At 44.3% G+C, this 24,982-nt stretch overlaps 1 protein-coding gene across 3 annotated transcripts; it reads left to right on the forward strand.

The window, feature by feature from the left end:
- Nucleotides 1–3,548: 3,548 nt before the first annotated feature.
- Nucleotides 3,549–24,029, forward strand: FBXO9 (F-box protein 9). Of its 3 annotated transcripts, XM_064476584.1 has the most exons (13): nt 3,549–3,920; nt 7,076–7,162; nt 9,323–9,476; nt 12,259–12,318; nt 13,649–13,748; nt 15,753–15,883; nt 16,624–16,738; nt 18,429–18,547; nt 18,750–18,840; nt 19,497–19,592; nt 19,896–19,989; nt 21,517–21,668; nt 23,434–24,029. In XM_064476584.1, exons 1-13 carry the CDS (start codon nt 3,918–3,920, stop codon nt 23,540–23,542), a joined length of 1,311 nt encoding a protein of 436 aa, XP_064332654.1. In that variant the 5' UTR covers nt 3,549–3,917; the 3' UTR covers nt 23,543–24,029. The 3 variants fall into 3 exon arrangements, with proteins under 3 accessions (XP_064332654.1, XP_064332656.1, XP_064332655.1); XM_064476585.1 differs by lacking the exons at nt 3,549–3,920; nt 7,076–7,162; nt 9,323–9,476 and adding exons at nt 10,079–10,996; nt 11,441–11,502 and having other exon boundaries at nt 12,261–12,318; XM_064476586.1 differs by lacking the exons at nt 3,549–3,920; nt 7,076–7,162 and having other exon boundaries at nt 9,396–9,477; nt 12,261–12,318.
- The last annotated feature ends 953 nt before the right edge of the window (nt 24,030–24,982 follow it).

Below are 24,982 nucleotides of genomic sequence, written 5' to 3' on the forward strand. Positions count from 1 at the left end.
TGCAGATCGCTTGCCTGCATCAGGACTGAGAAAGGCAGGCCGAGGATGCACGTTCGGAGAGCATCTCCTTACGGATGGTCACGCCGAACACACTTTCCCGGCTGAAAAACTGTCCCTGAGGCCGCAAGACATTGTGAATGAGTCAGCGTCACCGAAAAGTGGTTAAGAGGGCAAATTGCGTCATATATATTTTACCATAATAAAATCATGTTTAAAATAAAAACCAGACTTCCTGTTTGCAGACCTTTGAACTTTGAGAGTTTTTACATCTTGAGGAACTTTAGTTTGAAAGACTGGATTGTTACCCAGGTAAGGAACAGACTGGATAAAAGCTCTACACCATTGTCCTCAGTGTGTAGCTGGTGCTATGAACTATATAACACTTAAAATTCACCTTTTAAACACTCTCACTTGGGTTGTTTAATTATATTGTAGATGTTACCTTAAATCACACGTATAAGGACTGGCTCTGAACCACTGTGAAAAAGACATCACTGCTGGAGAGAGTTCTCCAAAAGGTAACCTTCCTACACTGTTGATGGGAATGTAATTTGGTGCAGCCACTATGGAAAACAGTATAGAGAGTCCTTCAAATACTAAAAATAGACTTACCATATGATCCAGAAATCCCACTTCTGGGCATATGTCTGGAGGGAGGTCAAATTAGAAAAGATACATGCACCCCAATGTTCACAATAGCACTGTTTACAATAGGCAAGACATGGAAACAACCTAAATATCCATCAACAGATGACTCAATAAAGAATAATCTGATATGTGAATATATGTATATATATAGAGAGAGAATACCATTCAGCCATAAAGAAGAATAAAATAATGCCATTTGCAGGAACATGGACAGACAAACTATATGCTATCACTTATATGTGGAATCTAAAAAAAGAGACACAAATGAAGTCATTTACAAAACAGAAAAAGACTCACAGACATAGAAAATAAACTTATGGTTACCAGAGGAGGAAGGGGTGGGAAGGGATAAATTGGGAGTTCAAGATTTTAAAATACTAACTACTATATATAAAGTAGATAAACAACAAGTTTCTACTGTATAGCACAGGGAGCTATATTCAATATCTTGTAGTAACGTATAATGAAAAAGAATATGAAAAGGAGTATGTGTATGTATATGTATGACTGAAACATGATGCTGTACACCAGAAATTGACCCAACATTGTAAACTGACTATACTTTAATAATAATAATAATAAAATATCAAAAAAAAATTGCTTCGAGGTCTTTGATATAAATTTACAAAATTGCCCCAAGCCGAATGCTCTCAAACTTTATTTGGAGGCATCAGGCTCACTCGGAGCTTGTTAGAACAGACTTCCGGGCCCTCTCCCCAGAATTCTGGTGCTAATGCTGCTAGTCAGGGGACCCACTCTGCCCCAGACAACACAATTTTAATTAACAAAGCAGTAGTCTTTTCATACATTGTGGATCTTTCTCTGAGTTTAAATTCCCCAGCTAATATCAATTTTATGATTGATTTATGATTTCATATCAATCTCACTGTCTTTGTTTTTGAATTCTAAGAACCAAAAAGATTGTTTTTTTCCAAAAAGAAATCTATGCAAAAGGCCTGAATCCCTCTCTCCTCTTGCTCCTGTTGAAGAAACCTATAAGAATTGAGACAGTCAAGCTTCCTGTCCCAAATGGGAAAGAGTCATCTGGCCACTTGGCAAATGAGTAACATTCATCTACCTTTTGAGTTTACCTACATTAACACCCAAACCATATGGCAAATGAAAATTGAAAGTTGTCATCAATGGGAAGATAGAGAGACAGGAGGCAGCCTAACAAATCGTATACTACACCCATGAAAAGTAATTTTTTAAGTATTTAAAATGATCAGTTTTAGTCGAATTCAGTTGTCCAAGTAACTGGCAAACAGACTGTCTTGGTCTACCTTTAACAAGGATCCACTGGGCCAGTTAATGGCTTAGGTCAATAGTCCTAGCCTTGGGGAAATTATAACTCTGTAAATATAATATGATGAGGTAATACAACCCTGTAAAGAAGTCTAGTGGATACAGTGGATGCTGATCTAAAATAGAAAATTAGTAGTTAGGAACCATAACAGTGTCTTAATAAATTAGATACTCAACTTACTGTTCCAAATACTAATTATTATTATATTAACATTTATTGTTTAGTTGCTGGAATAATAGAAATCATCTGTGCTAATCGACAAAGCATTCAAGTTTAATGAAATAGAAGAGATCTGAAAACATTTCAAAACCCATTCATTTGTAAAACTGATCCTTCGTATTCGAGTCACATATATCATTTCCTCCCATTATAAATCCTTACAGCTAATCTTTCCCTCTGATTTTAATTTCAAAATCCAATTTAAAAGAGGTCATTGGGAGGAAAATCATCCTTAGAAGACCTAAGTCCTAGAGTCTCCTTTAAAATCTAGAAACAATTAAAGTTCTGGTCTCCGTTAAACAATAAGATACTTTTTATAGGTAGTTGATTTAGGATGTAAATGAAGACACTCATCGGAAGGGCGGCTACTAATATTAAAAGATAGCATTTGGGACTTCCTTATTTTAGCATACCTTTCTGCACTCATTCCCCGCCCCGCCCCGCCCCAGCTCCTTTTCTCCTCTATTAATTTCTGCGGAAGCCTTACTGCATTACTAAGATATCTAGAATAAAATAATGGATAAGATTTTAACTCTAAACTCGTGGAACGTAGGTAGGGTCCTGGAAGCTTTAGAATCTCCATAAATGTTTGTTGAATGAAGGCAAGAAGCCCTAAGATTGTAGCTTTACACAGAGCAAAGAATATGCAAAATTCAGTATTTAAAACAATGTTTAGTGTGGGAAAATAAAATTTCGCCCGACAAACAAGATTGCCTTCTGCGGAAGTGAAATCAGGCGTTTGAGCTTTAAGAGGTGGGGCGAGGAAGGCGTGTGAGCGCCGGCGCTCGACGCGGAACGGCGGACTACAAAGCCCAGTGTGCCACGGAGCCCTCCCCGCAGAACTCGGGGTTCAGGGCCGTGGAGCCGCAACGTCCTACCCGCGTTGCATGATGGGGTCTGTAGTGAAACGTTCGTTGCGAGGGCTGAGTTATCTTGTCCCCTGCCGCTCTCCAGAGAGCATCTTTTCCTCAACCTCCAAAGCAGTGTTTTAAAAGAGTTTAGTCGTTATAACAGCCTGTGAGGGTAGTGGAGTTTCACTGTTTCCCTGCATTCCTGGAGTGGGACTCTAGCCACAGTCGCCGAGGAGGACCGTGCAGCGACCGTCCCGAGCGCCCATTTCGATGTTCCTTAGGACCGCTCGCCGTAGGGTCTCAAGTCTAAATTTGAGTTAACGCCTGTTCAAGTTTGCATAAATTCACTGAGCCGAATGCTGGGTTGAGTTTGGCCGTGGGCACACCGGTGACCCCACCCGAGCTATGCCTCGCGCACACTGCTAGCCCACGCCCCTTGCCCTCCACCGGGCAGCAGGCGGGCCGCGGGGCTCCGCGGCCCGCGCGAACGGCGGAGACGGCGACGCGGCACTGCGCATGCTCGCTGCTCCGGCGCAGGTTTCCGCAGCAGAGGAGCAGCTCGGCTGCGGCGTCCGGGGTCTCCAGCAGGGCCGACGCTCCGGTTCGCGCACAGTCCTCGGCCTCGGCGGGCCCCGGCGTCCCTCCGCTCCGCGAGTCCCCGGCCGCCGCCCCAGCGCGCCCGGATCTGGCCCCCTGCCCCGCGAAGATGGCTGCCGTACGCCGGGCCCGCAGTTACTGCCGCTGCCTGGTGCGCTTCTCCGACCGAGAACTCTGCTAAGCCCCGCTGCAGCAGACGGCAGGAGTAGACACCGGACACCCAGCGCACCTCCTCGCGGGGGCGGTGCCGAGGGGGCGCCGAGAGCCCCGCGGCCGCGGCCGGCCGGCCCGCCAGCATGGTAACTCGCCGAGGGGCGCGGGCGGGAGGGCCTGGGCCTGCGGGGAGCCCCGGGGGGGGGGGGCGGGAAGGGGAGCCGGCGAGCGGCGGGGGCTGCATGGCCGGCACCGTCGCGGGGCTCTGGCCTGAGAGGCAGCGGAGGGGTGCCAGCCCTCACCGCTCTCGTGGGTTCCTTCCTGCCGAGCCCCCCAGCCGGGACTCCAGGTGAGCAGAGCGCGTTTGCAGAAGGGCCGAGAAAATATGTCTTTTCTCAGCCTGCTGAGGACCTTGAACCAGTCTCGCCCCCCTCGAGGAATTTTATTAAAAGCATAGTAAGCGTGGATTGAGGTGAGCCATCGCAGCAGCTAAAATCGGGAGAGAGCCTTGGCAAGCGGAGACACTTGTTGATTCCACCCCCCCCCCCACCCCCGCTGGAAAGCCTGCCCGCGAGCCGCCGTTCTGGGCCCTTATGGAGTCCTGGGTTTAGGATGCACCTGCCCCAGGACGCGTCAGGGCCCCCCCAGGGTTTTGTCAGGCGGTCCCCGAGACGTCGGGTTGGAGGGATCATGTCTCACTTCACAGCAGTGAGGGCCCGAGCAGTGTCGGAGCGGTCCAAATGGAGAGACTGAGCAAAGCTCCAGAAACTGACAATGCAGATTCCATGGGGTATTGCGTGCTGGAATGGTAGTCTTTGCCCCATGCTGCCTTGTTTTGGCTTCGAATAAATTGTCCATCCGAGAGCCTAATCTCTGGCTAAAGTTGAATGATTCCAGGGTGAAGTGAGACCAGACTGATTAGTTTATAGTCGTTACCCAAATGTGCGTTGAATACGTGAAAGGTTGAATGAACTTATTAAATTAATCTGGAGGCTAGAAAAACACTAATTATGCTTCTGAACTATCAGAAATAGTTCTCTGCCCAGGATTAAGCACTTAATTTTGTGTATTATTCTTAATCCCAGGTGTAAAACAGTAAAATGGTGAACACATGAGCTGCTCAAGTGAAAAGTGCTGTGAGGTCAAACTCAATTACGAAAAACAAAGTGAAAATCTCTGGGTGACAGGCAAAGACCTACTTATTTCAAGTGGTATTTGAGTTAAAAAAAAAATAAAGTCATAAAACCCCAAGTTTGATGGGTCTTGTTTTTGTCTTCATACAGTCAAAATCAAAGTCATAATGGATTAGAACTTTTAAAACACAGCTCAGGGGAGAAGATAGATGCTGTCTGTGTTATAGGTTTCCTGTCTTCTTTCCTCATCCCTGAGGTATGCATTATGTACCCTCGTGGCATTTTATTTGTTGATTGAAACAATTTTTTTGAGCGCCTTTTGTTATCCTGGCGAAGTGCTAGATCCCGGTACAATACCAGATCTTCAATATAACCAACCCTGTAAGGTGATTTACGGTAAACCTTTAATCATGGGATGTCACATACGAAAAGGGACCTCAGAAGTCACCAAATCCAACACCCTCTCTACAAATGAGACAGCTAGGCCTGGACAGGCCTTGACCTTGAGTCAAGCAGTATGTTGCTTGATTCAATCCAGGTATCCAAGGTTTCCAAGAAGACTGAGATGTGATCCTTACTCCCAATGTAGTAATTCAAGCGAAGGAGACAAAAATCTCAGTACAAGTCCTGAGTGCTGTAATCAGCAGCTCAAGTGTAATGGGGAAAACGAAAGGGCCAAGTTAAAAGGATCAGAAAAGGCTTCTTACTGGGATAATCCCTGAGCTGAGTCTTGAAGGATGAGTAGCAATAGCCAAGCGAGGAAGAAGATGTAGTCATTCCAGATGCGGAGGGCGAACAGCATATGCAAGAACACGGGGCTGGAGAGAGCAGGGACTGCTGGGTTAGAGGTAGAGGCTGAATTATTAAAATACCCCAGGGACCTCAGTCCCCTTCCATTAGCTGTCCTTAGAGTTTATAGTAATAAAGCAGACTCTTAAATTGAGACAAGGGAAACATACTTCTCAGTGAGATCAATACATTCAAACCCCTTTATTGTGTAATTTCCTATCGATGTTCTTAGGAAAAGCTCTCAGCTTAAAGAGACTGAAGAAAAAATGTACTTGACAATACAGTCGTGCTTAAATTTGCCAGTTTTCTGGGAATTCATCGGAGTCTCTGCTTCTCTCCATTTATTTCTTCACTGATTTAGCTTTTCCACCTTAACCATGTACTAACTAGTTCACATCTTCAAGGCATCTCTGCTGCAAGTCTGGTTGCCAGAGATAAGCTTATTTATGTTGCGCTGTGAAGTAGTCCAAGTATATTTGGTGGCTGTGCTCAAAGATAGGTGTTCACGGAAACACTTTTGTCCTGGAAACAAATTGCAACCCAAACTGGCAACTGTAAAACTTAACCATTTTTGGAATGAGGAAAACTAAATCGATTTTATTTTGTTTCTAACCTTCCCTGATTGCCACATTTCTTTATAAGACTGAGCACTTGAACTGTTGAGCACGTCCTGTGTGCTCATAAGTCTTAGCTAACAGGCTGGACCTAGGCAACGTTTTGTTTTCACTGGAAGGTAGGATTTAGTTTCATTTAGCAAACGTTAAAAGGGTAGAATGGAAGGAAGCTGACCTGAGGCCTCTGTTAAGCCCTAAGCCATGCATGGTAGTTCTAATCCAGCTTTATTCCACTTTAAATCAATCCAGTGTATAAATATCTGGGTTTATGGAAACAAAATAGAACAGTCTTCTTTACAAAAATCTTCACTATTACAGGTTTTTGATTAATGAACTTTTCTAGTACATTGAAAATAGTAATAGACAAAAGTCACATCCACACATAACATTTCAGTTTCTGTTAAAAAAGGGACAGCCATGTATGGACTGTGGTCCTTTAAGTGATCCAAGAAACGAAAACTATTTGTTAAACGCTATACCACGACCAGCTGTTAGTCTCTGAAGCAAAATTGTTCTTTTTAACCACCTACCCAAACATCTGAAGCTGGAGCCCAGTGAAGGTGTTTATTCATCAGTATGAAAAAAATTAAAGTGTCAGGTTTTTCTGGCTGGAGTCATTAAATTACCTGTGAAGAAGATGCCGAGAGGCAACCGTGTGTTTCATTTGTCAAGGAGCCGAGTGGGAGATGGCGGTTACCGGGGGACGCTGGTGGGTGTTGGCCTGTTCCTGGTGTCACTGAGCCTTAACTTGCCTTTCCCCCTCAGGCAGAAGCTGAGGAAGATTGTCATCCCGATGCTGTGAGAGCAGGAGATGATGATGAAACTGAGAGCCCGGCTGAGACAGATCTGCAGGCACGTTTCTCCACCTGTACATTTAGTTCTTCTGTTGATCCCTTACCTAAGCTGGAGTCAGGTGTAGTGATGAAGACTTGGGGATTCTTATTTGCAGCAAAGAATTTAACTGTGTCTCAGACCAATATGTAGAATATTTAACTTATAACTATGTTACAGACTTCTTTTTCTGCAAAAAGAAGTGTCAGTAATTGCTGCTGTGTAATTCAATTTATAGGTTTAAAAGTGTTCAGACCAAGGCTTAAGCATGACTAAAAGACATCACCTTAAAGAAAAAGAGTGACAGATTTGACCACCTAAAAGTTTCAAACTTGTATATAGCAAAAGACATCCAAAATCAATAGAAATTATCAACTGGGAAAACTGGTAGCCACAGGTGGGCACAGAATTGATAGGTCTGATACAGATATAACTCCCTGTAAAATTAGGGAGACCGTAAGATAGAAAGATAGAAAGATAATGGAAAAAATTAATATAAATATTTGTTAAACATTAGAAGAGATAATTAACCTTACTAATAATTTTTTTTAATACAAATTAAATCTGCAAAGAATTTTTTTTTTAAGTGATCAGATGAGTGAATAATGCCTGTGGCTCTGCAGGCCGTGAGAACACGCCTGCAGTGGATGTGGAAGTGCAAGTTGCTGCAACCCTTTTTGGAAGGAAGATTAGCATTTTTGATCAAAGTGAAAAACATAGCAGGGAGGGCACAGCTCAGTGGAAGAGCACATGTTTAGCATACACAGGGTCCTGGGTTCAATCCCCAGTCCTTCCATTAAAAAAATCCATAAAGATAAGACATTGGAAAAACATCAAAAAAAAAAAAATTAAGAAAGAAAGAAAAACATAACATTCCCTTTGAGCCAGCAATTCTGCTTCCAGGAAATTAATCCTAAGGAAGTATGGGGGAAGTGAGAACGTGTACACGTTCAAGAATATTTATTGTAGCATTGTGTACGTGGGAAAGTGGAATACAATCCAGGTATCCGTCCCTTGTATTAAGTAATGATGTGTCCATACAGTGAAATACACCACAGCCGTTTAAAGGGATCAGGTCAACCTTTGTGCAGCAAAGTAGAAAAATATTCATTACAATTAATTAAGTGCATCTTCTGGAACTTATAAGCTTTGTAATACTTGTGCCTTTGGAGTGCACCAGCCGGTGGACCTTAAGAGTGCTTCTAAAGAGCCGTCAGGTCAGAGGTGTGTGTGTGTGTGTTACGTGTTGGGGGTAGGAACATGGGTGTCAAAGTGTGTGCAGAATGTAGAGAAAAATTATTTTTAAAACTTTCATATTATATACTTGAAAAAAAAAAAAGGATGAATATACACAATCCAGTTACCAACGGCCTTCTTTGGAGGAAGGGCGTCCCAGGTTGGGTTCCCAGGAAGCAGACAGTGAAGGGGTTGTCAGAGGTTTATTCAGCAGAGCTCCTGGGAGGGCTGCTGGAGGGGGCGGGGGTGGGGTGGGGGTTGGCCTGCTCTGCTGTCTCAGTGGACCACCTCAGTTAATCCCGTGGAAGTTCTGAGGATGGAGTAACCTTTGAGAGCCAGGCTGTTTTTGTTTTGTTTTTTTTTAATTTTTTGTTGTTGGTTTTGTTTGTGTGGTTTTTTGTGGGGGTAGTTAGGCTTATTTATTCATTTATTTATTTTATTATCATTATTATTTTTTTAATGGAGGTACCAGGGCTTGAACCCAGGACCTCATGCATGCTAAGCACGGCATTCTTCCACCGAGCTATACTCCGTCCCGAGAGCCGGGCCTTTAACCAGTCATTGGTCACTTTCATGGATTAGTCATTGAGTAGGGATCACCTGGGAGATGTGTTCCAAGTAAAGAAATGTTTGGAAGCATGCAAGTTCAGTCCCTAAGCAATGGCTTATAGTTTCAATTCTAATTAAAATTGGATTTTCCCATCTCATTAGATTTCTCCTGTACAAGGAACCTTTAGGCAAATTTTCACCATTTCTTCAAAGCCTTAAGCAGAAAATTACCTTGGAAGATAACAGGGGTTTAATGGTATTGATTTAGTCATTTAAAAGAACGTTTTCTTGTCCTAGAATATGCGTGTGTGAGGAAATCAGTGTGGGACCTATTGACACATTGTTCTGGAGTTGAGCTCCTGCGTGATGAGTCCTAAAACACTTTTCTCCCCTTAGGCACAGCTCCAGATGTTCCGAGCTCAGTGGATGTTTGAACTTGCCCCAGGTGTAGGCTCGAGCAACTTGGAAACTCGGTCTTGTAGAGCAGCAAGAGGCTCTTTACTGAAAACAGTGGATACCAAAGGAAAGCAAGAGCTGGCAAAAGAAGAAAAGTTAAGTGTTATGGGTGTTGCACTTGGAACCAGCGTATCCATCCCTCCCTGCTTCCTGTACCACTCCTTCTTTCTTGCAGGTGGACAGTCTGCCCGGAGCTCTTTGGTAATTCACACACCCCTGAGAGTCACTCTGTCTCTAAAAGATAGATGCCTCTAAATTTACAAACAGAACTCCAAAAGGGGAAAAAATGTGTTCAAATGTTAACACCTTCCCAGAGGTTTTGATGCAGCATTTTGTTATATTTTGAGTGGAACAGATTTATGCGGTGATCACTTCCTCATTGTGGAAGATTTTGAATGCTTCCTGATGGTTCACCGCTTTCCTGGTGCTTATTCACATGAAGTACGTTGAGCCCACCGTTTCCCTTTTCGTCACATTTGTCCCTCAGTGTCCAAGGATGCTCACATTCCTTGTATAAAGTGGTGTAGTGTTTGCATGTGGCCACACACAGCCTCCCACATACTTTAAATCATCTCTAGATTACTTTTTTCCTCTTTTTCTAAAAAAATACATTTTTATTGAAATATAGTCATTTTACAGTGTTGTGTCAATTTCTGGTGTACAGCACAATCCTTCAGTCATATAGGAACATACCTATATTCGTTTTCATATTCTTTTTAACCATAAGTTACTATAAGATATTCAATACAGTTCCATGTGCTATACAGTAGAAATTTGTTGTTTATCTACTTTATATATAGTAGTTAGTATCTGTAAATCTTGAACTCCCAATTTATCCCTTCCCACCCACTTCCCCACCAGTAGCCATAAGTTTTCTGTCTGTGAGTCTGTTTCTGTTTTGTAAATAAGTTTGTCTTTTTTTTTTTTTTAGATTCCACATACAAGCGATATCATATGGTATTTCTCTTTCTCTTTCTGGCTAACTTCACTTAGAATGACAATCTCCAGGTCCATCCATGTTGCTCAAATGGCATTATTTTATTCTCTTTTAAGGATGCATAGTATTCCATTGTAGAAATATACCACAGCTTCTTTATCCAGTCATCTGTCGATGGACATTTAGGTTGTCTAGATTACTTAAAATACCTAGGACAATGTAAACATGCTGGAAATAGTTGTAAATGCTACGTAAATCATTGCCAGTGCACAGCAAATTCAAGTTTTGCTTTTCATCACTTTTCTGGAACTTTTTTCTCAAATATTTTAGATCTGCAGTTGGTTGGGTCTGAGGCCACGGAGTCCGCAGAGGGGGAGGGCTGACCGTAGTCTGTCACTCCACGGAGGCTGTCCTCCTCACACCGTCAGGTCCGCGTGTGCGTTTATGACAGTTCGCCATTAAATAATCGACATCATCATGCTAACTGAAAACTTCCATATCCGTTTTGTCAATGTTAATTTTGAAATAGAGAGTCCTCTTACGGGGAAGTCCTGTGCACCTTCCCTGGCCTCCCTCCACCCGGACCCCTTCCGTGGCTGAGTTCTGGGAGATGGACAGTGGTACAAGTCACAGAGCTTGTTCTGGTCTCCCAGGTTTACTAGCACTTTTGTTTGTGGGTATGTATATAAGTAGCTCTCTGCAGCTTTTATTACACGTGCAGCTTCATGTAACCACGGCCACGGTCAGGATGCAGAACTGTTCTGTCACCACAAGGCTCGCTCAGGCTGCACTGTGCTGGTTACACTCTCCTCCCCACCTCCTCCCAGCCGTTCCTAACCACCAGCAGCCACGAGTGGCCTCCACTTCTGTAATTTTGATATGCAAAAAATGTGGTATAAACGTGACCTTTTGAGACTGGCTTCTTTTCACTCAGCATGACTGCTTTAGGATTCCATCCCAATTTCCCGTGTGCATCAGTAGTTGCTTCTCACTGCTCTGGGGTGTTGCGTGGTGTGCAGGTACCCGCTTTGTTTAACCAGTCACCTGTGGAGGGACATTTGGGGCGTTGTTTCCAGTTTGGGGCTGTCATTGCAAGAACCGCTCTGAATATTTGCCTGCAGGTTTTTGCATGAACATAAGTTTTCATCTCTCTGGGCTAAGAGCGCAATTACTGAGGTGTATGGTAAGTGCATCTTTGATTAAGAGAAACTGCCAAACTGTTTTCCAGAGCATCCACACCATCTTGTGTTCCTTCCAGCAGCCTGTGAGGGTCCCCGCGTCCCCGTCCGCGTTTCGTGTTCTCATCACTTTCACACTGTAGCCATTCTGACAGAGGCGTTGCGACGCCTCCTTGTGATACTTTGTGTCTCCCTAAATGGCGAGTGATGTTGAATATCTTTTCACGTACTGTTTGCCGTCTTTCTCTTCTCTCTGTGAGATGGCTGTTTGTCTTTTCTAATTGGATTGCTTGTGTTTTCACTGTTGAGTTTCGAGAGTTCTTTACGTATTCCAAGTACGAGTCCTGTGCTGAATACGTGGCTCGTGAATTCTTTCAGCCTGTGGCTTGTCGTTGCAGCCTCTTTTCAGGGTATGTCACAGAGCAAAAGGGTTTCATTTCGATGAGGGTCAGCTGATCAAGGTTTTCCTTCTGTGGATTTTGTGCTTTTGGTGTCAAATGTAAGGGCTCTGCCGAGTCCAGGCCTCCAAGGTCGTCTTCTCTTGTTCTTCCCGGAAGTTTTTTAAGTTTCACATTGAAGTCCTCCACCTGTTTTTGAGTTAACGTCTTACGTCAGATGTGAAGTGGAGGCCGACGTTCACTGTCCTGCTTGCGGGGGCCTGACTGTCCGAGCGCCTTTCCTTGAAGGGGGCTGTCCCTCCGCCCCCCGCACTTGTTTTTAACGTGGACTTTCAAAAATTGTTTTTCACTGTTTGTGTTTACAGGCTCGTGAACTATTCCTAAAAGCAGTTGAAGAAGAACAAAATGGAGCTCTCTATGAAGGTGAGGCCTCAGGACCCAAGACTGTCTGGGTTAACAACTCTTTGTTACTGACCAATTTTATTTTATGTTTTGCTAGAATACATTTAGCGTAGAATGTCAGCCTCCCTATATTTTTTAAAAATCAAAAACAAAAGTTGTATTTTTATATAACCTGTCTCTTTCCAAAAAGTATTCCAGAGAGACATCATAGTGGTAGGATGAGTAAGATAACCTTTTTCTACATTCAGGGGTTCGTCTGTGTTAATTCCTCATGGTTAAAGTCCTAAAAATATTGTTCCTTGTTTGAAAATAGGATATTGCCCCTTTTAGAGATGAAAATGACTTCAGAGGAGGGGTACGTAAAGGACAGATTGAGGAATATGTACACGTTTCATAAATCCTAATTTACAGCTTTTGCTTCTCTCCTTAGGCCGGTAGAAATGTGTAAGCACACCAAGGGGTGGGGCTGTTACCGGATTAAGTTTGTAATTAGGCCTTCATTTTTGTGACAGAAAAGCTAATAATCGGGGCATGGCAGGGAAATGCTTGAGCTTGAGTCATTTGAAAATGCCCCCAAAGCAACGTTTTCAAAGTTACATGTTTCTCCTAGTGGTGCTTTTACTCTGAGACAGTAAGAGGGCCCAGACGGTGACATCCCTTCATGGCCTTTATTGGCTCGTGAGAGCCCTGACTGCGCGTGGTGGACAGTGAGTCACCCAGGGTGTGTGGAGCGGAGGGGCTGGAGGTGGCGGCCTCCTCGGCCCCAGTCCCGTTGGCACGTGTCCGTGGGACAGGTGGCTGGATGTCCTAGTTCTAAGCCACCCGGCCAGGAGATTTATAAACAGGTTTTACAGGTTATTCAGCTAAATAAGAAGCAGCTAGATGAAAGGAAGTTGGATTTGAAGGAAAATTCGAAAAAACTCCTCTCTTTATTCCAGTAGGCAGGAAGCATTTGCTTTTCCTCAACTCTGCCTCCTGGAAGGAAGTTTGCTCAAAGGTGGTGTTTTGCTGGGGCTGCAGCAATGGCGTTTTCAAAGCCCAAAGAAGGACGCCATGTATAAGATCCCATCTGACGACCCTTAAGAGGCCAAGGGGAAAGATGGGCCGAAAGATAGAAATGAAATGCAGCGTCTTGAGCTTCTGTAACATGAGAGCTTTAGAAAAAAGAAAGATGGTTTCTGAATAGGAAGGTTTGGAAGTAACATTTGTGCACTGAACACAGTTGCATGTAGAAAAAGGGAATTTGGCTGTTTGTAAAGCAAGTTACCCAATTAAACCGCAGCTTAGGGTAAGTAAAGGAAATGATGAAAATGTGTGGTCATAGCTAATTTAGCTTTATTTCTCCTTTTAGCCATCAAGTTTTATCGTAGGGCTATGCAGCTGGTGCCTGATATAGAGTTCAAGATCACTTATACCCGATCCCCAGATGGTGATGGCGTTGGAAACAGCTAGTGCGTATATGATTTGATAGTAACACGTAAGAGTTTGTTAACAGTCTTTGCCCTGTTGACTCTTCACATGATAAGAAGATGGTGCTAGTTCTGTGAAATTCTATAGTCTGTATTCTAAAGACTTATTTATAAAGTTGTAGAAATTTCTTAAGTAGGGAAATTTTAAGGTTGAAGTACAGAAATGCACATTTTAAACGGATAAAACAAAAATAAGGTGACGGAAGAATTTTTGTTTCTAATAAAAGCAGTGTCTATTGAAAGGAGGAAATTAAAGGACACATTTCAGCTTTGTGAAACCTATATCAAGTCAAAACTATTAAAATGTAATCAGGCCAAAGCTGAAAAATACTAGTAATAATGGTTGAAATCAGGTACGTGGGGTTTCATTACCCTGGTTCTCTGTTGGAAACTACATTTTTTAAAAGGCTTTTCATTTTATTAGGAAAATGCTGGACTCTAACCAGGCCTTGTTGCAGACAGAACATTGTTAAGCCTCTAACATTTGTTTAAAAGCCCAGGAGCAGGACGTAAGCGCTCCCCAAAGAAACCACCTGCTTTGTGTAGGTGCCACTCTCATCAGTCATGGAGTAGCGTTGACAGAGCTCAAGAGGACGTGTTTTTAAGCCAGTACTTTTGAAGCTATTTGTAAAACAGTTACAAAATTGTGTTGGCTTAATCCCTCTCTCCCCCAAAGCCCAGCTGGCTGGTATTTAGAAGGGAAGGGAGTCCGTTCCCACCGGAGATTTATCAAGTTTAAAATGAGCAGTACATAGAAAAATAGAATCTTGGTAATGAGGTATTATGTTAACTATTACATTACCTCTGCCATGAAACACTTAAGTTACCTTTATCCATAACTGGTGCTGATTGCCAGGGTTTCTTAACTGCTTATAGTATTAACACTTAAGCTTTGGCTAAACCACATTAAAAATATCCCAGTGAAGTCAGCATCGATTGCCTGCTGGAACTTTTGGGCTAGAAATATTGTTCACCAAGTTCGATTTAACAGTTCATACTCAAAAGGACTTGTTTGGACTTTTTCTCAGCCTTCTTTCAGTTTGGAGAGAGTTGTTCAGACCCACCTCTTAGCCAGTTTCATAAATAGATGCCTGGTGCTGTTAAGAAAGGTTGTGTTAAAACATTAAAGAAGCATTGCTTTGTCTCCCGTCCCATCATACAAACCCAGATGCTACAAAAGTGCTTTAAGGACAGAGTTGTGTATTTTCTTACCGGATCACATAGGCCCTAAAAATCTCTGCTGGGTTTTTTGCCTCCTGTAAGAAGTCAGTAGCATCGTGATGGGGTCCAGCCAACCTCAGCCACACGTGCCCTTGGTTGTCATAATAAGCCTTCCTGGTTTTCTGACTTCATCCTCATCCAGCCTTTTTGCAAGTCTGATCATTTTTAAAGTTAACTTCAGCAAAAATGGAAAGCTAGCTATTTTTCTAGAACTCTTAACTACACATTTGTTTGTACTGATAGATTATTTGTGGCCCTGCTAAGATTTTTTTTTTAAATTACATATTTTCCTCTCTAAAGGTAGGGTCATAAGGCACAGAGATTAGAAATCCCTTGGTAAGTCAGCATCTCAGGTGACGTCTGCATATTTTATTTTTATTCAATTAGTGTGGATGATGGTCACTTAAAAGGATATATTTATGTAAGGTTTTTTTTTTTAATCATTTGAAGTTATCTTTTTTTACTAATTCAGGAAATGTTTACCATAAAACTAATTAATTAAATCTCAGCACCTATCTCCAGAAGTTCTAATTCTTTCTCTGTGGGAATTAAAATTGCTAAAGCTCCCCCCCCCAAAAAAAAACCTGGTATGGTATTCCTTTGCAAGGCAGGGTAAACTTTTTATCATATCCAAAATAAATAAATAAATAAAGTAGTAAGAAGTTTGCTTTTAGACGACTTTTTGTAGAGCAGATTTGAAAGTACTGTGCGGAAGTCTGTGTGCGGACCAAGGCGCTGGTTCCCTCACATCCTGTCTTTTCTCAGCATCGAAGACAGTGATGAAGACAGCAAGGTGGCTGACCTCCTGGCCTCCTTCCAGCAGCAGCTCACGCTTCAGGAGTCTGCGCTCAAACTGTGTCAGCCTGAGCTCGAGAGCAGCCAGACTCACATATCAGGTGCGACTTCACGCGCGTTACCCTTCAGGGAGAAACGCTTGACCTTAAGATTTACGTGTTCCAAGCCGAGAAGGTCAGATAGCTCGTCAGACCACTGCTCTGGGTCAGAATCCGGTGGGAGGCCAGGTTGTAACCAGGATCAGAAGGAGGGCAGCAGCGCCCTTGTTGAAGGGTGCCATTCTTTTCTCAGTGGAGCTCTGAGAGGGTGAGTGTCCAAGTTGTGGGGCAGCCCTAGGAAAGCTGGAGGAGGCCTGGTGTCAGCAGGCATTTCAGCCATGTTGGACGCTACTCCTGAGATAGACTGAAGGTTTAAAAATGAATTTCTTTTTTCTTTTCATGTGTTAAATACTGTTCACTTACGGGACTTTTCAGAGGAAGACAATTGAAAATTTTCAGGGAGATGAAAGTAACTTTATTTAATGTCACAAATGCAACAGGGATCACACTCACACATATGTACTATTTTTCTAAGGCTTATTTTTATACATCTCGATGGTAAAAAGATCTGAGAGAGAGAGATGTGCTTACGAAAGTAGCTTCAGATCTATCCTGTGCTGGAAAAACGAAGGTGTGTGTGTCTCGCTTTGGGGTAGTTGGATGCACTGGTGCGTAGCTCTGAGCAGCGCTGAAGGTGTGGCTGTTAACACTTCAGGAGCTCATAAAGGTGTCTGCCCTGGGGACGTGCCGGGAGCGGGTGTGCGGGAGGGAGAGTCGCTGAGGGGACGCGTCCTCTGTTGCAGCGCTGCCGATGGAGGTGCTCATGTATGTCTTCCGATGGGTGGTGTCCAGCGACCTGGACCTCAGGTCTTTAGAGCAGTTGTCACAGGTGTGCAGGGGATTCTACATCTGCGCCAGGTACTTACCTTTTTTTTTTTTTTTTTTAAAGCAACTCCGGCAGTGTTTGAAAAAGGATTATGGTCTTTTGCCAAAAGAAAGTATTCTTTTGAAATTATTCTTTTGATACAAGAACTTGATGGATATTCTAGGTAAAAACTTAGAATGAACAGTTTTGCTAAGCCGTCCTTAAGTGGGTTTGCTCAGACAGCTTAGCATGCCGCGGCTAGAAGGCACTAGGTTTCCAGGGTCTAGAATAACATGGAACATACGTTAACTTCTGCAGGGTGGTTTGCATGCTGGCTTAGCTGATTTGGAGAAAGAATTATGCTAGAGAACTACACTTAAGTCATTTTTACAGTAACTCCAAACTTGATAATGATTTAAATTTAGATGGCACCAGAATTTCCTTTTGTCCCATTAAAAGTTGTCCTAAAAACTCCTAAACACGTACAACCTACCAAGACTGAATCAGGAAGAAATAGAAAATCCGAATAGACCAATTGCTAGCAAAGAGATTGGATCTGTAATAAAAAATCTCCCCCCAAAAAAGAAAAAAACAAAAAACCCCAAAAAACTCCCAACAAAGAAAAGTCCAGGACCAGAGGGCTTCACTGGTGAAGTTTTCAAAACGTTTAAACAATTGACACCAGTCCTTCTCAAATACTTCCCCAAAATCAAAGAGGGGGCACACTCTGACACAAGGCCAGCATCACCCTGATGGCAAAGCTGGATAAAGGGACTCTGCTGGAGAGGGAGGCCCCAGGCCGGTGTCCCCGAGGAATGTAGACGCAGAAATTTGCAACAAAATACTAGCAAACCAAATTCAGCAGCAAACAGCAAGGGTCATTTACCATGATCGAGTGGGATTTATCCCTGTGGGGCAAGGGTTTTGATTTGATTTGAGCTGTATTAGAATCATGTCAGTTTCGTCCGTCATTGGCTTCGCTTTTTGCACTAATCCCACAACAGAGCCTTGGTGCCGCGTGCAGAATGTATCTCCAGTCTGACCGTTTCGCTACTTGTCAGTACTGTTCTGGCTCTGCCCCCATTAGGCCCGGTCCGGATTGTGGCATCGGCGTCCAGTGTGGTCTCTGGGCTCCCACTCCCACATTCCAGGAGCACATCCTCCATAGACCCCCAGAGTGATCACTGGAAAGCATTAGCCATGCTCAGACCCCTCCAGGGGCCTCCACCTCACTCAGCCAGCCTCTCCCTGCTGCAGACCACGACCTCACCTGCCCCTGTCCCCTCTCAGATCAGGGAGTCTGCACGTCACCTTGTCACTTTGCTGCAGCCGCGTGATCCTTCCTGGTCTTGCACACCGGCCACACTCCAGCCTGAGGGCCTTGCACACTGTGGCTGCTGCCAGGATACCCTTCCTCCTCACTGTAGACCCCTGCCCAGAAAAATGAGTCCCTGCTTCCCCTCCACCATCATCCTTGTCCTTTACCCTGCTTTGTCTGTCTGTCTTTGCACTGAGCACACTACTTAACACTTTTCTCTCTTCCTTTTATTTTTGTTTGCTTTCCCTGTAAAAGAGCAGGGCCTTTGCCCTGTCCATCGGTCTGTCCCCAGTGCCCAGGGCAGTGCCTGCAGGCACCCGGCCAGCATTGCTGAGTAGACGGTGGTCGGTAGCAGGAATGTTTCTCATGTCTGAGAGCGTAGAGGGAGTTAGTATTATATGTACTGATGTGCTTTTATTACCTAGAGACCCTGAAATCTGGCGTCTGGCCTGCTTGAAAGTTTGGGGCAGAAGCTGTATTAAACTTGTTCCATACACATCCTGGAGAGAGATGTTTTTAGAAAGGCCCCGTGTTCGGTTTGATGGTAAGTTGAACTCTTCAGAGAAATAGTGATCTGTCGCGCTGATTTTGATGAATACACAGTCTTAATTTTCCGTGACAGACCTGAGTACCACAAGCACCTTTAGAGGAAACCACGATAAAAGGAAAGCTGGAAACTTGTTACATGATTGTAGTATTAAAAGTTGTGTATTGTGTTCTTTTTAAAAATCTGTTTCTTTTCCTAGGCGTGTACATCAGTAAAACCACGTATATCCGTCAAGGGGAACAGTCTCTCGATGGTTTCTATCGAGCCTGGCACCAGGTGGAATATTACAGGTACACCTGCAGGAAACTGAGCGAGTGAGAAACGCTCCCTCTCCGACAGCTGGTTCATTGGTTATTGGACACCTGCTCTTTCTGCCTTTTGTATTTATCCGCAGAATGGCCCTCGGTGTTTTTATCCGGTATTCCACAGAAACCGCGCTCAAAGAACCAGTAGGCTAAGATAATTAATTCCTCCTGGCTGTAAAATTTTAAGAATTTATATTTTCAGAGCTGTTCCTTGTCTCCCGCCCTTGGGCTCATTTGCCTTCCCAGAGGGCTCGTGCTGTGATTCAGCCTCCTTGTCCACCAGCTACCACTGCCCTCGAGAAACAAGTAGACCGTGTTAACTACCGTGTAATATCATCGGACCGCACTTTTGTTTGATGTTAATTAGTGCTTCAGGGAAAAACACACAACTTTAACAGAGCAATATTTAATCCAGTTCATTTGGTGAGTGAAACTAGAAGTTCCACCATCCCCTCGAAGGAAGGTAATAAAATGCTTTCGTTCCCTGCTGCTGGCCTCACGGGTTTCAGGCACGTCTGTCCCAGAGATGTTTCGCCAGTTCTTTAGCCTGTGGGATTTCTGTTTTGGTTTCACAGCCATGAGTAGGTTTAGGTACCAGTAAATAAGGACACGTCCTGTGCTTGCGTTTTCCGTGTCCGCAGGTACATAAGATTCTTCCCGGATGGCCACGTGATGATGCTGACCACCCCCGAGGAGCCCCAGTCCATTGTGCCGCGGCTGAGGACGAGGAATACCAGGTAGTTCGTTCTGCAGTTTTCCGTCCAGCCCGCATTTTGGGTGGTAACTTGGAGATTTTGTAACTGAATACTGGATGATCGGAAAAGCAGTCATCGGGGGTGCCTGTAAAAAATGCCAATCCCTGGGCCTCTCCCTGGAGACGTCCTTCAGTGGATCTGGGGCCTTGGAAACCAGGTTTACTCAACACGCTAGCTGATTGTCCTCAGGCGCGTTGAGTAAACACTTCTCGCCTGTTACTTTCTCTGTGACTTTAAATAAATGCACGTAACTGACTTAAAGTATATATATTCTCTCATTTTCAGAACGGAAGCAATTCTACTGGGTCATTATCGCTTGTCACAAGATACAGACAATCAGACCAAAGTATTTGCTGTGATAACTAAGAAAAAAGAAGAAGTGAGTATGCAAGGGGGAGCTGGCACATTTCTTTAAACTTCCGTGCCCTGCGCATTCACACATTCTTGATTAGAAAAGGGTAAAGAATACTGTCTCATCACTTCTGCTGTTACGCAAAATGGGTGTTGACTTAACAGCATATCTCTGAAGAGAGCTGGAGGGTTTTCTAAAATGTGGTTATTTTTTATTGAATCAGCTTAATTCTGCTCCAGGTTTCCTTCTCTGGTCCAGGTTTTTTTAACACATGAAAACGCAGAGCTGGAATTATTTCCTGTTACAGTTATGTCTAATTATGGTTTTTTTGGCTTTTCTCATTTTGAATCATAGGCGATTAACCTAAATTGTCTCATATAGATAATCCTTTCACAAGGGTGTTTTTCAAATTTCTGTTTCTACTGGAAATAAGCTGAAGTGAGATCACTGCCTTCTTTCTGTTCTTGCAAAAGGGAAGAAATGCCGAGCAAACATGATGGCTGAATTATTACATCCAGAGTACCTTAGACTCTCAACAGAGTAAGGGTCTGATTTTGTTCACAGCTTTTCTCCATGTGCATTGTTTTCGATCCTGGTTGAAAACTACATTGTGTACCCAGGAAGTCAGTTTTGGGGTAGTTGGAATAAATACTAGCCTATTGCATTTATAATTAATATCATTTTTGAACGAAGTTTCCCTTGTGTTGGGTATCCAGTCCCCACCCCCAGCACCGGGAGTGGGGATGGTTACAGCGGGGTTTCTTCTGAGTCCTGTCACCCCCTGGCCCTCAGCTGTGGCCTCTCTGGCTCCTGGAGTCAGGGACAGTGGTCTGAGGGGCAGAGATCCTTGCTGTCACTGTGACCTTGGCCATGAGTTTCCTGAGGTCATCAGAGCTAGGGAGTTGTGAGGCCCTACTTGAGATTTTATCTAATGAAAGAGTTTAGGAATTCCCATGCTGACCATCAGTTTTCTCTTCAGAATATGACATGGTAGGACCATGTGACATATTGACCTTCTTGTGTTTTTAGCAGTATTTGCAGACGTGATTCCAGCGAACCCAACACTTCTGTTTCTCTGTTGACCATTTTACTGTTGTTGCAAAAGAGAAGTTAGACTTGGTGCTTTATCTGCAGCCTTCCCCAGTTTATCACTTTACCTCTTGAAAAATTCCCAAGTCTTTCCGAACAGAAGGAAACCCTAGGCTTGGAGATGGGAGACAGGAGATTCAGTTCCCATCTGCAGCGGCCGCGTGACTTTGGTGGACATGGCTGCCTGCCCTGGTCCCACTTCACAGGATGCTTGACCGAGATGATGATGGAGGACAAGCCTTCTGTGTTCAGAGCACTTGCACGTTCTCCCAGGCGCTCACATGCGTTCCCAGTTGATAACCAAGACAGCTCTTTGCTGTGTGCGGATGTGATGTGGCTCGTGTGTCACTCTCCCGTAGCGTATTCCTAAGATGTCTGTGTGTGGATGTCAGCCAGCCCTCTGCCTGTGTCTCTCCGTCCGTGGAGCGAGGCCTCATTGTTGCCCGTGTGCCCTTCCTTTCACAGAAGCCGCTTGACTACAAGTTCCGGTATTTCCGCCGCGTCCCCGTACAAGAGGCTGAGCAGAGTTTCCACGTGGGGCTGCAGCTGTGCTCCAGTGGTCACCAGAGGTTCAACAAACTCATCTGGATCCATCATTCCTGTCACATCACCTACAAGTAGGCAATCGCAGTGAAAACCCCAGGGGTACAGAACAGCGGTGTCCTCCCCGTCGGGCCAAGGGGCCTCTCCGATGGGGTTTGGTTCCTCAGAGTTAATGTTCAGTTACACGCTGTGACGCTCCTGCAAACCAAGAGAGCAGCTAGCTTGGGAAAAACGAAAAGTGGGCCAAGACGTGGGGCGTCCGGAGCTCCCCTATGGCGCCCGGGGGACGCGGCGGGCCCCCCGCGTGGGGTTCGGGCAGTTTCCATGAGTAGGGGCGGCGCTGGGTCCACCCTGACTTCACCCTCCGACTCGCGCGAGGCAGTCATGGAACACCAGGTCTCTTTTCTTCTCCCATGTTTCAGTCGTACAATTTTTCTCTTTATTTCCCCACTTGGTTTACCCCCGGGGATTGTACACAGATTTCAGATGAGCTGTAGTCAGGAAAGTAAGGCTGCTGAAAAGGTCTCCGGTACTCCAAAGCCGAAGCTGTCAGTGGTTCCTGCTTCAGCTCTTTGTGCTTTTTGTTGAGATTCACTCGGATGGAATCATCGCTGAGCAGATGACAGTGCATGAGAAAGGAGTAGTGCAGAAGTTAGTACTTGAAAAAGCAATTAGGAAAGTGAAATGTCAGTTGGTGCGGATCCTGACTTAGCTGTGGTTGGGTGTGAAAGAATGTGACCGAGGGTCTCCGTTCCAGTTGAATCCAAAATTCTGATGGGCAAAATGTGAGGTCATCTGCCGTTAACCTGCTTCACGACCTCGACCACAATGTCGAAAACTTCCCTGGTCACGTTTCTACGTTACAAGTAACTTGCCTCTCATGTGGAGGGTCCTGACAGCGGAGAGAGCACTGCTCTTTCTTCTCACCCTTGCCTGCCAATCCTGCCGTTTTATTTTTGCTTCTCTGAATAATGTCTAAAGTGGAAATTTTTTTTTTCTTTTCAAAGAAACCAAAATCAAAAGTAGGACCAAGCCAATGAAAAGCATCATGTTTTAGAAAAAAAGGGCGTCATTTGTAGCTGCTGATGACCACATTGACTTCCTTATCATATTTGTAAAGTCATTTGGATTGTTTTTGTTTTTCTTTTTTTTTTAGGAGAAAATAAAAGGCGGTGGTAATATAACTCGTCACCTGCTCCCCCCTCAGCCTGAAATTATGCTGTTGATCATGCAAATATCAAATCATTAAGTTCTATTCTAGGATTATAATTCTTTCTGATACACATTTTATCAAGAGCTTTAAAATGTCCATAGCCTTTGACTTAGAAATTCTGCTCTTAGGAATCTATGTAAAGGGCATAATCAAAAATATCACAATGTTACTTTTAATTGCCAAATATTGAAAACAACCTAAATCTCCGACAGAAGGGGAGTTGGGTGAATTGTGATAAATGCAGACAGTGAGAGATGTGGCCACAGAAATGGCTTCTGAATTTAAAGTATTTAAAGATGTGAGGAGATGCTTACGTCAGTGTTTAAGAAGCAGGATAACTGACAGGGTGATCTCAGTAAAGCTCGACGGTGGGGTTGAGATGCTTAGAAGCAGCCCTAAACGAAGGGCTTCCTGCGGCTCCATCTGGGTGGTGGGGTGGTACGCAGTTCTCCTTTTGTAAATTTTTCACATTTTCTATGATCCACCTCTGCTGCTTCACGTGGACTGAGATGAATTAAAAATTAAAGAGGCTGAAGCCTAAAGTCACTCCCCACTCCCAGACATGCCAGGGTCTTAACTGAGTTGAGATCTCCCGGTAACAGGTGACCGTGTGCTCTCTTTTCCAGACCGACCGGAGAGACGGCAGTCACTGCCTTTGAGATCGACAAGATGTACCCGCCTTTGCTGTTCGCCAGGGCGAGGAGCTACACCGCGTCCTCCGAGAGGCCCCTGTAGCCCCACACCCCCCCGCCCCGCCGCATGAGTAGATGCATATAGAGAAACAGAGCGCCTAAGTTATAAATGTACAGATATATATATATATATGGGGCTGGAACTTATTTTACATTGTTGGAGTTCTCTCAAGAGTATAAATCGATTATTTTTTTTATTTAAAGGGAGAGTTGATTCATGGGGTGTTGGTTTTGAAATGAAGAAGTGGGAATCACAAGTCTTAAGTACATTTACGTTGTGAAAAAACACCGGAGGTTTAAATCATGCCCTTCTTGGGGCAGCCTTGTGTCACGTGGGCTGTCCCCTGCCCGCTCGGTCATCCCGGCGTTTCAGGGCGTGCGGGGGGTGCCCCGCGGGGGTCAGCGTTCGTTTCACGGAGGGCACAGTGTGTTTTCACCAAAGGCTCAACATGTGAACACCCCTTCTGGGTTTGTTTGAAACTGTTTGACCAATAAAGTTCATAAATAAATGTTTCTTTCGAGAAAATATATTTCTGGATGGCCTTTTTTTGAAATGTCAGAATAGTGAACCATCCTAAGGTAGCCAGCGAGGGCTGAAGAATGAGTCCGCGCCTCTTTGGTTTTGGTCTCTGTATGCGGACGATGGTGTCTGTCTCCCGACCCTGCCCAGGCCCCGTACACATGTGTGACATTGCATGAGAAGGAGCGACTACCCCCCGGGACCGGGACTCTTAAACAATCTCACCTGTCACCTCCATTCCTAAAGGCAGTCAAGGGTCCTGTAAACCCAGGCCTAACTCCTCCAGAATTCCAGTCGGGAGAGAGCCTGCCGCCCAGTAAACTGGGTGTCTGCCTCCCTCACGGCAAGGCCACGAGTGCTCCGTCCCAGAGCTTGCATCTGGCACATGTCTGCCGGATCCAGGTGTGTCTTCGGTGGCTCAAACATGGCTCGGGTACCCGTATAACCTTTCAGAGCTTGATATCCACGGCCATGGTTGCTTTCAAGTTCATGGTGACATTAAAAGAGGCTTCATATTCCCACAATCCAGTATAGGATGGGCTTTTTAAGAAGCCAGTACATGTTATGTTAGAGATGAAAACCATCTGTCCACCGTGTAATGAGAGAAAAAGAGTTCTGATGGCTTCTAGTAACCTGTAATGAAAAAGAATATGTGTGTGTTCTCATACACACACACACACGTATAACAATCACGATACTGTACACCAGGAACTAATACAACACTGTAAATTTTTAAAAATACCTTTCTTCCGGAAAAAAAGTTCTGTTTGCACTGGCTTTTTGCAGCCGTCTGAGGAATGCATTCCTTAAGTTGGAAAACACGGAGAACGGAGGTGCGTGCCTCAGATAAGGCGGCTCTTCGGGACAAGACCATGAATTTTGATATGCAAGTTAAGAGGACATCTGATGAGAACAGAGTCAAATGTAGCTAGAAAAGTACTTTCCTGTGGAAAATGGAACTGG

The sequence above is a fragment of the Camelus dromedarius genome, chromosome 19, assembly GCF_036321535.1.
Source record: "Camelus dromedarius isolate mCamDro1 chromosome 19, mCamDro1.pat, whole genome shotgun sequence".
NCBI classification, from domain to species: domain Eukaryota; kingdom Metazoa; phylum Chordata; class Mammalia; order Artiodactyla; family Camelidae; genus Camelus; species Camelus dromedarius.

Coding starts and splice junctions, on each gene's coding strand:
- FBXO9 (XM_064476584.1), top strand. Junction 15,884..16,623: donor CAGCCAGACTCACATATCAG/GTGCGACTTCAC, acceptor CCTCTGTTGCAG/CGCTGCCGATGGAGGTGCTC. Junction 18,548..18,749: donor GCCCCGTGTTCGGTTTGATG/GTAAGTTGAACT, acceptor TTCTTTTCCTAG/GCGTGTACATCAGTAAAACC.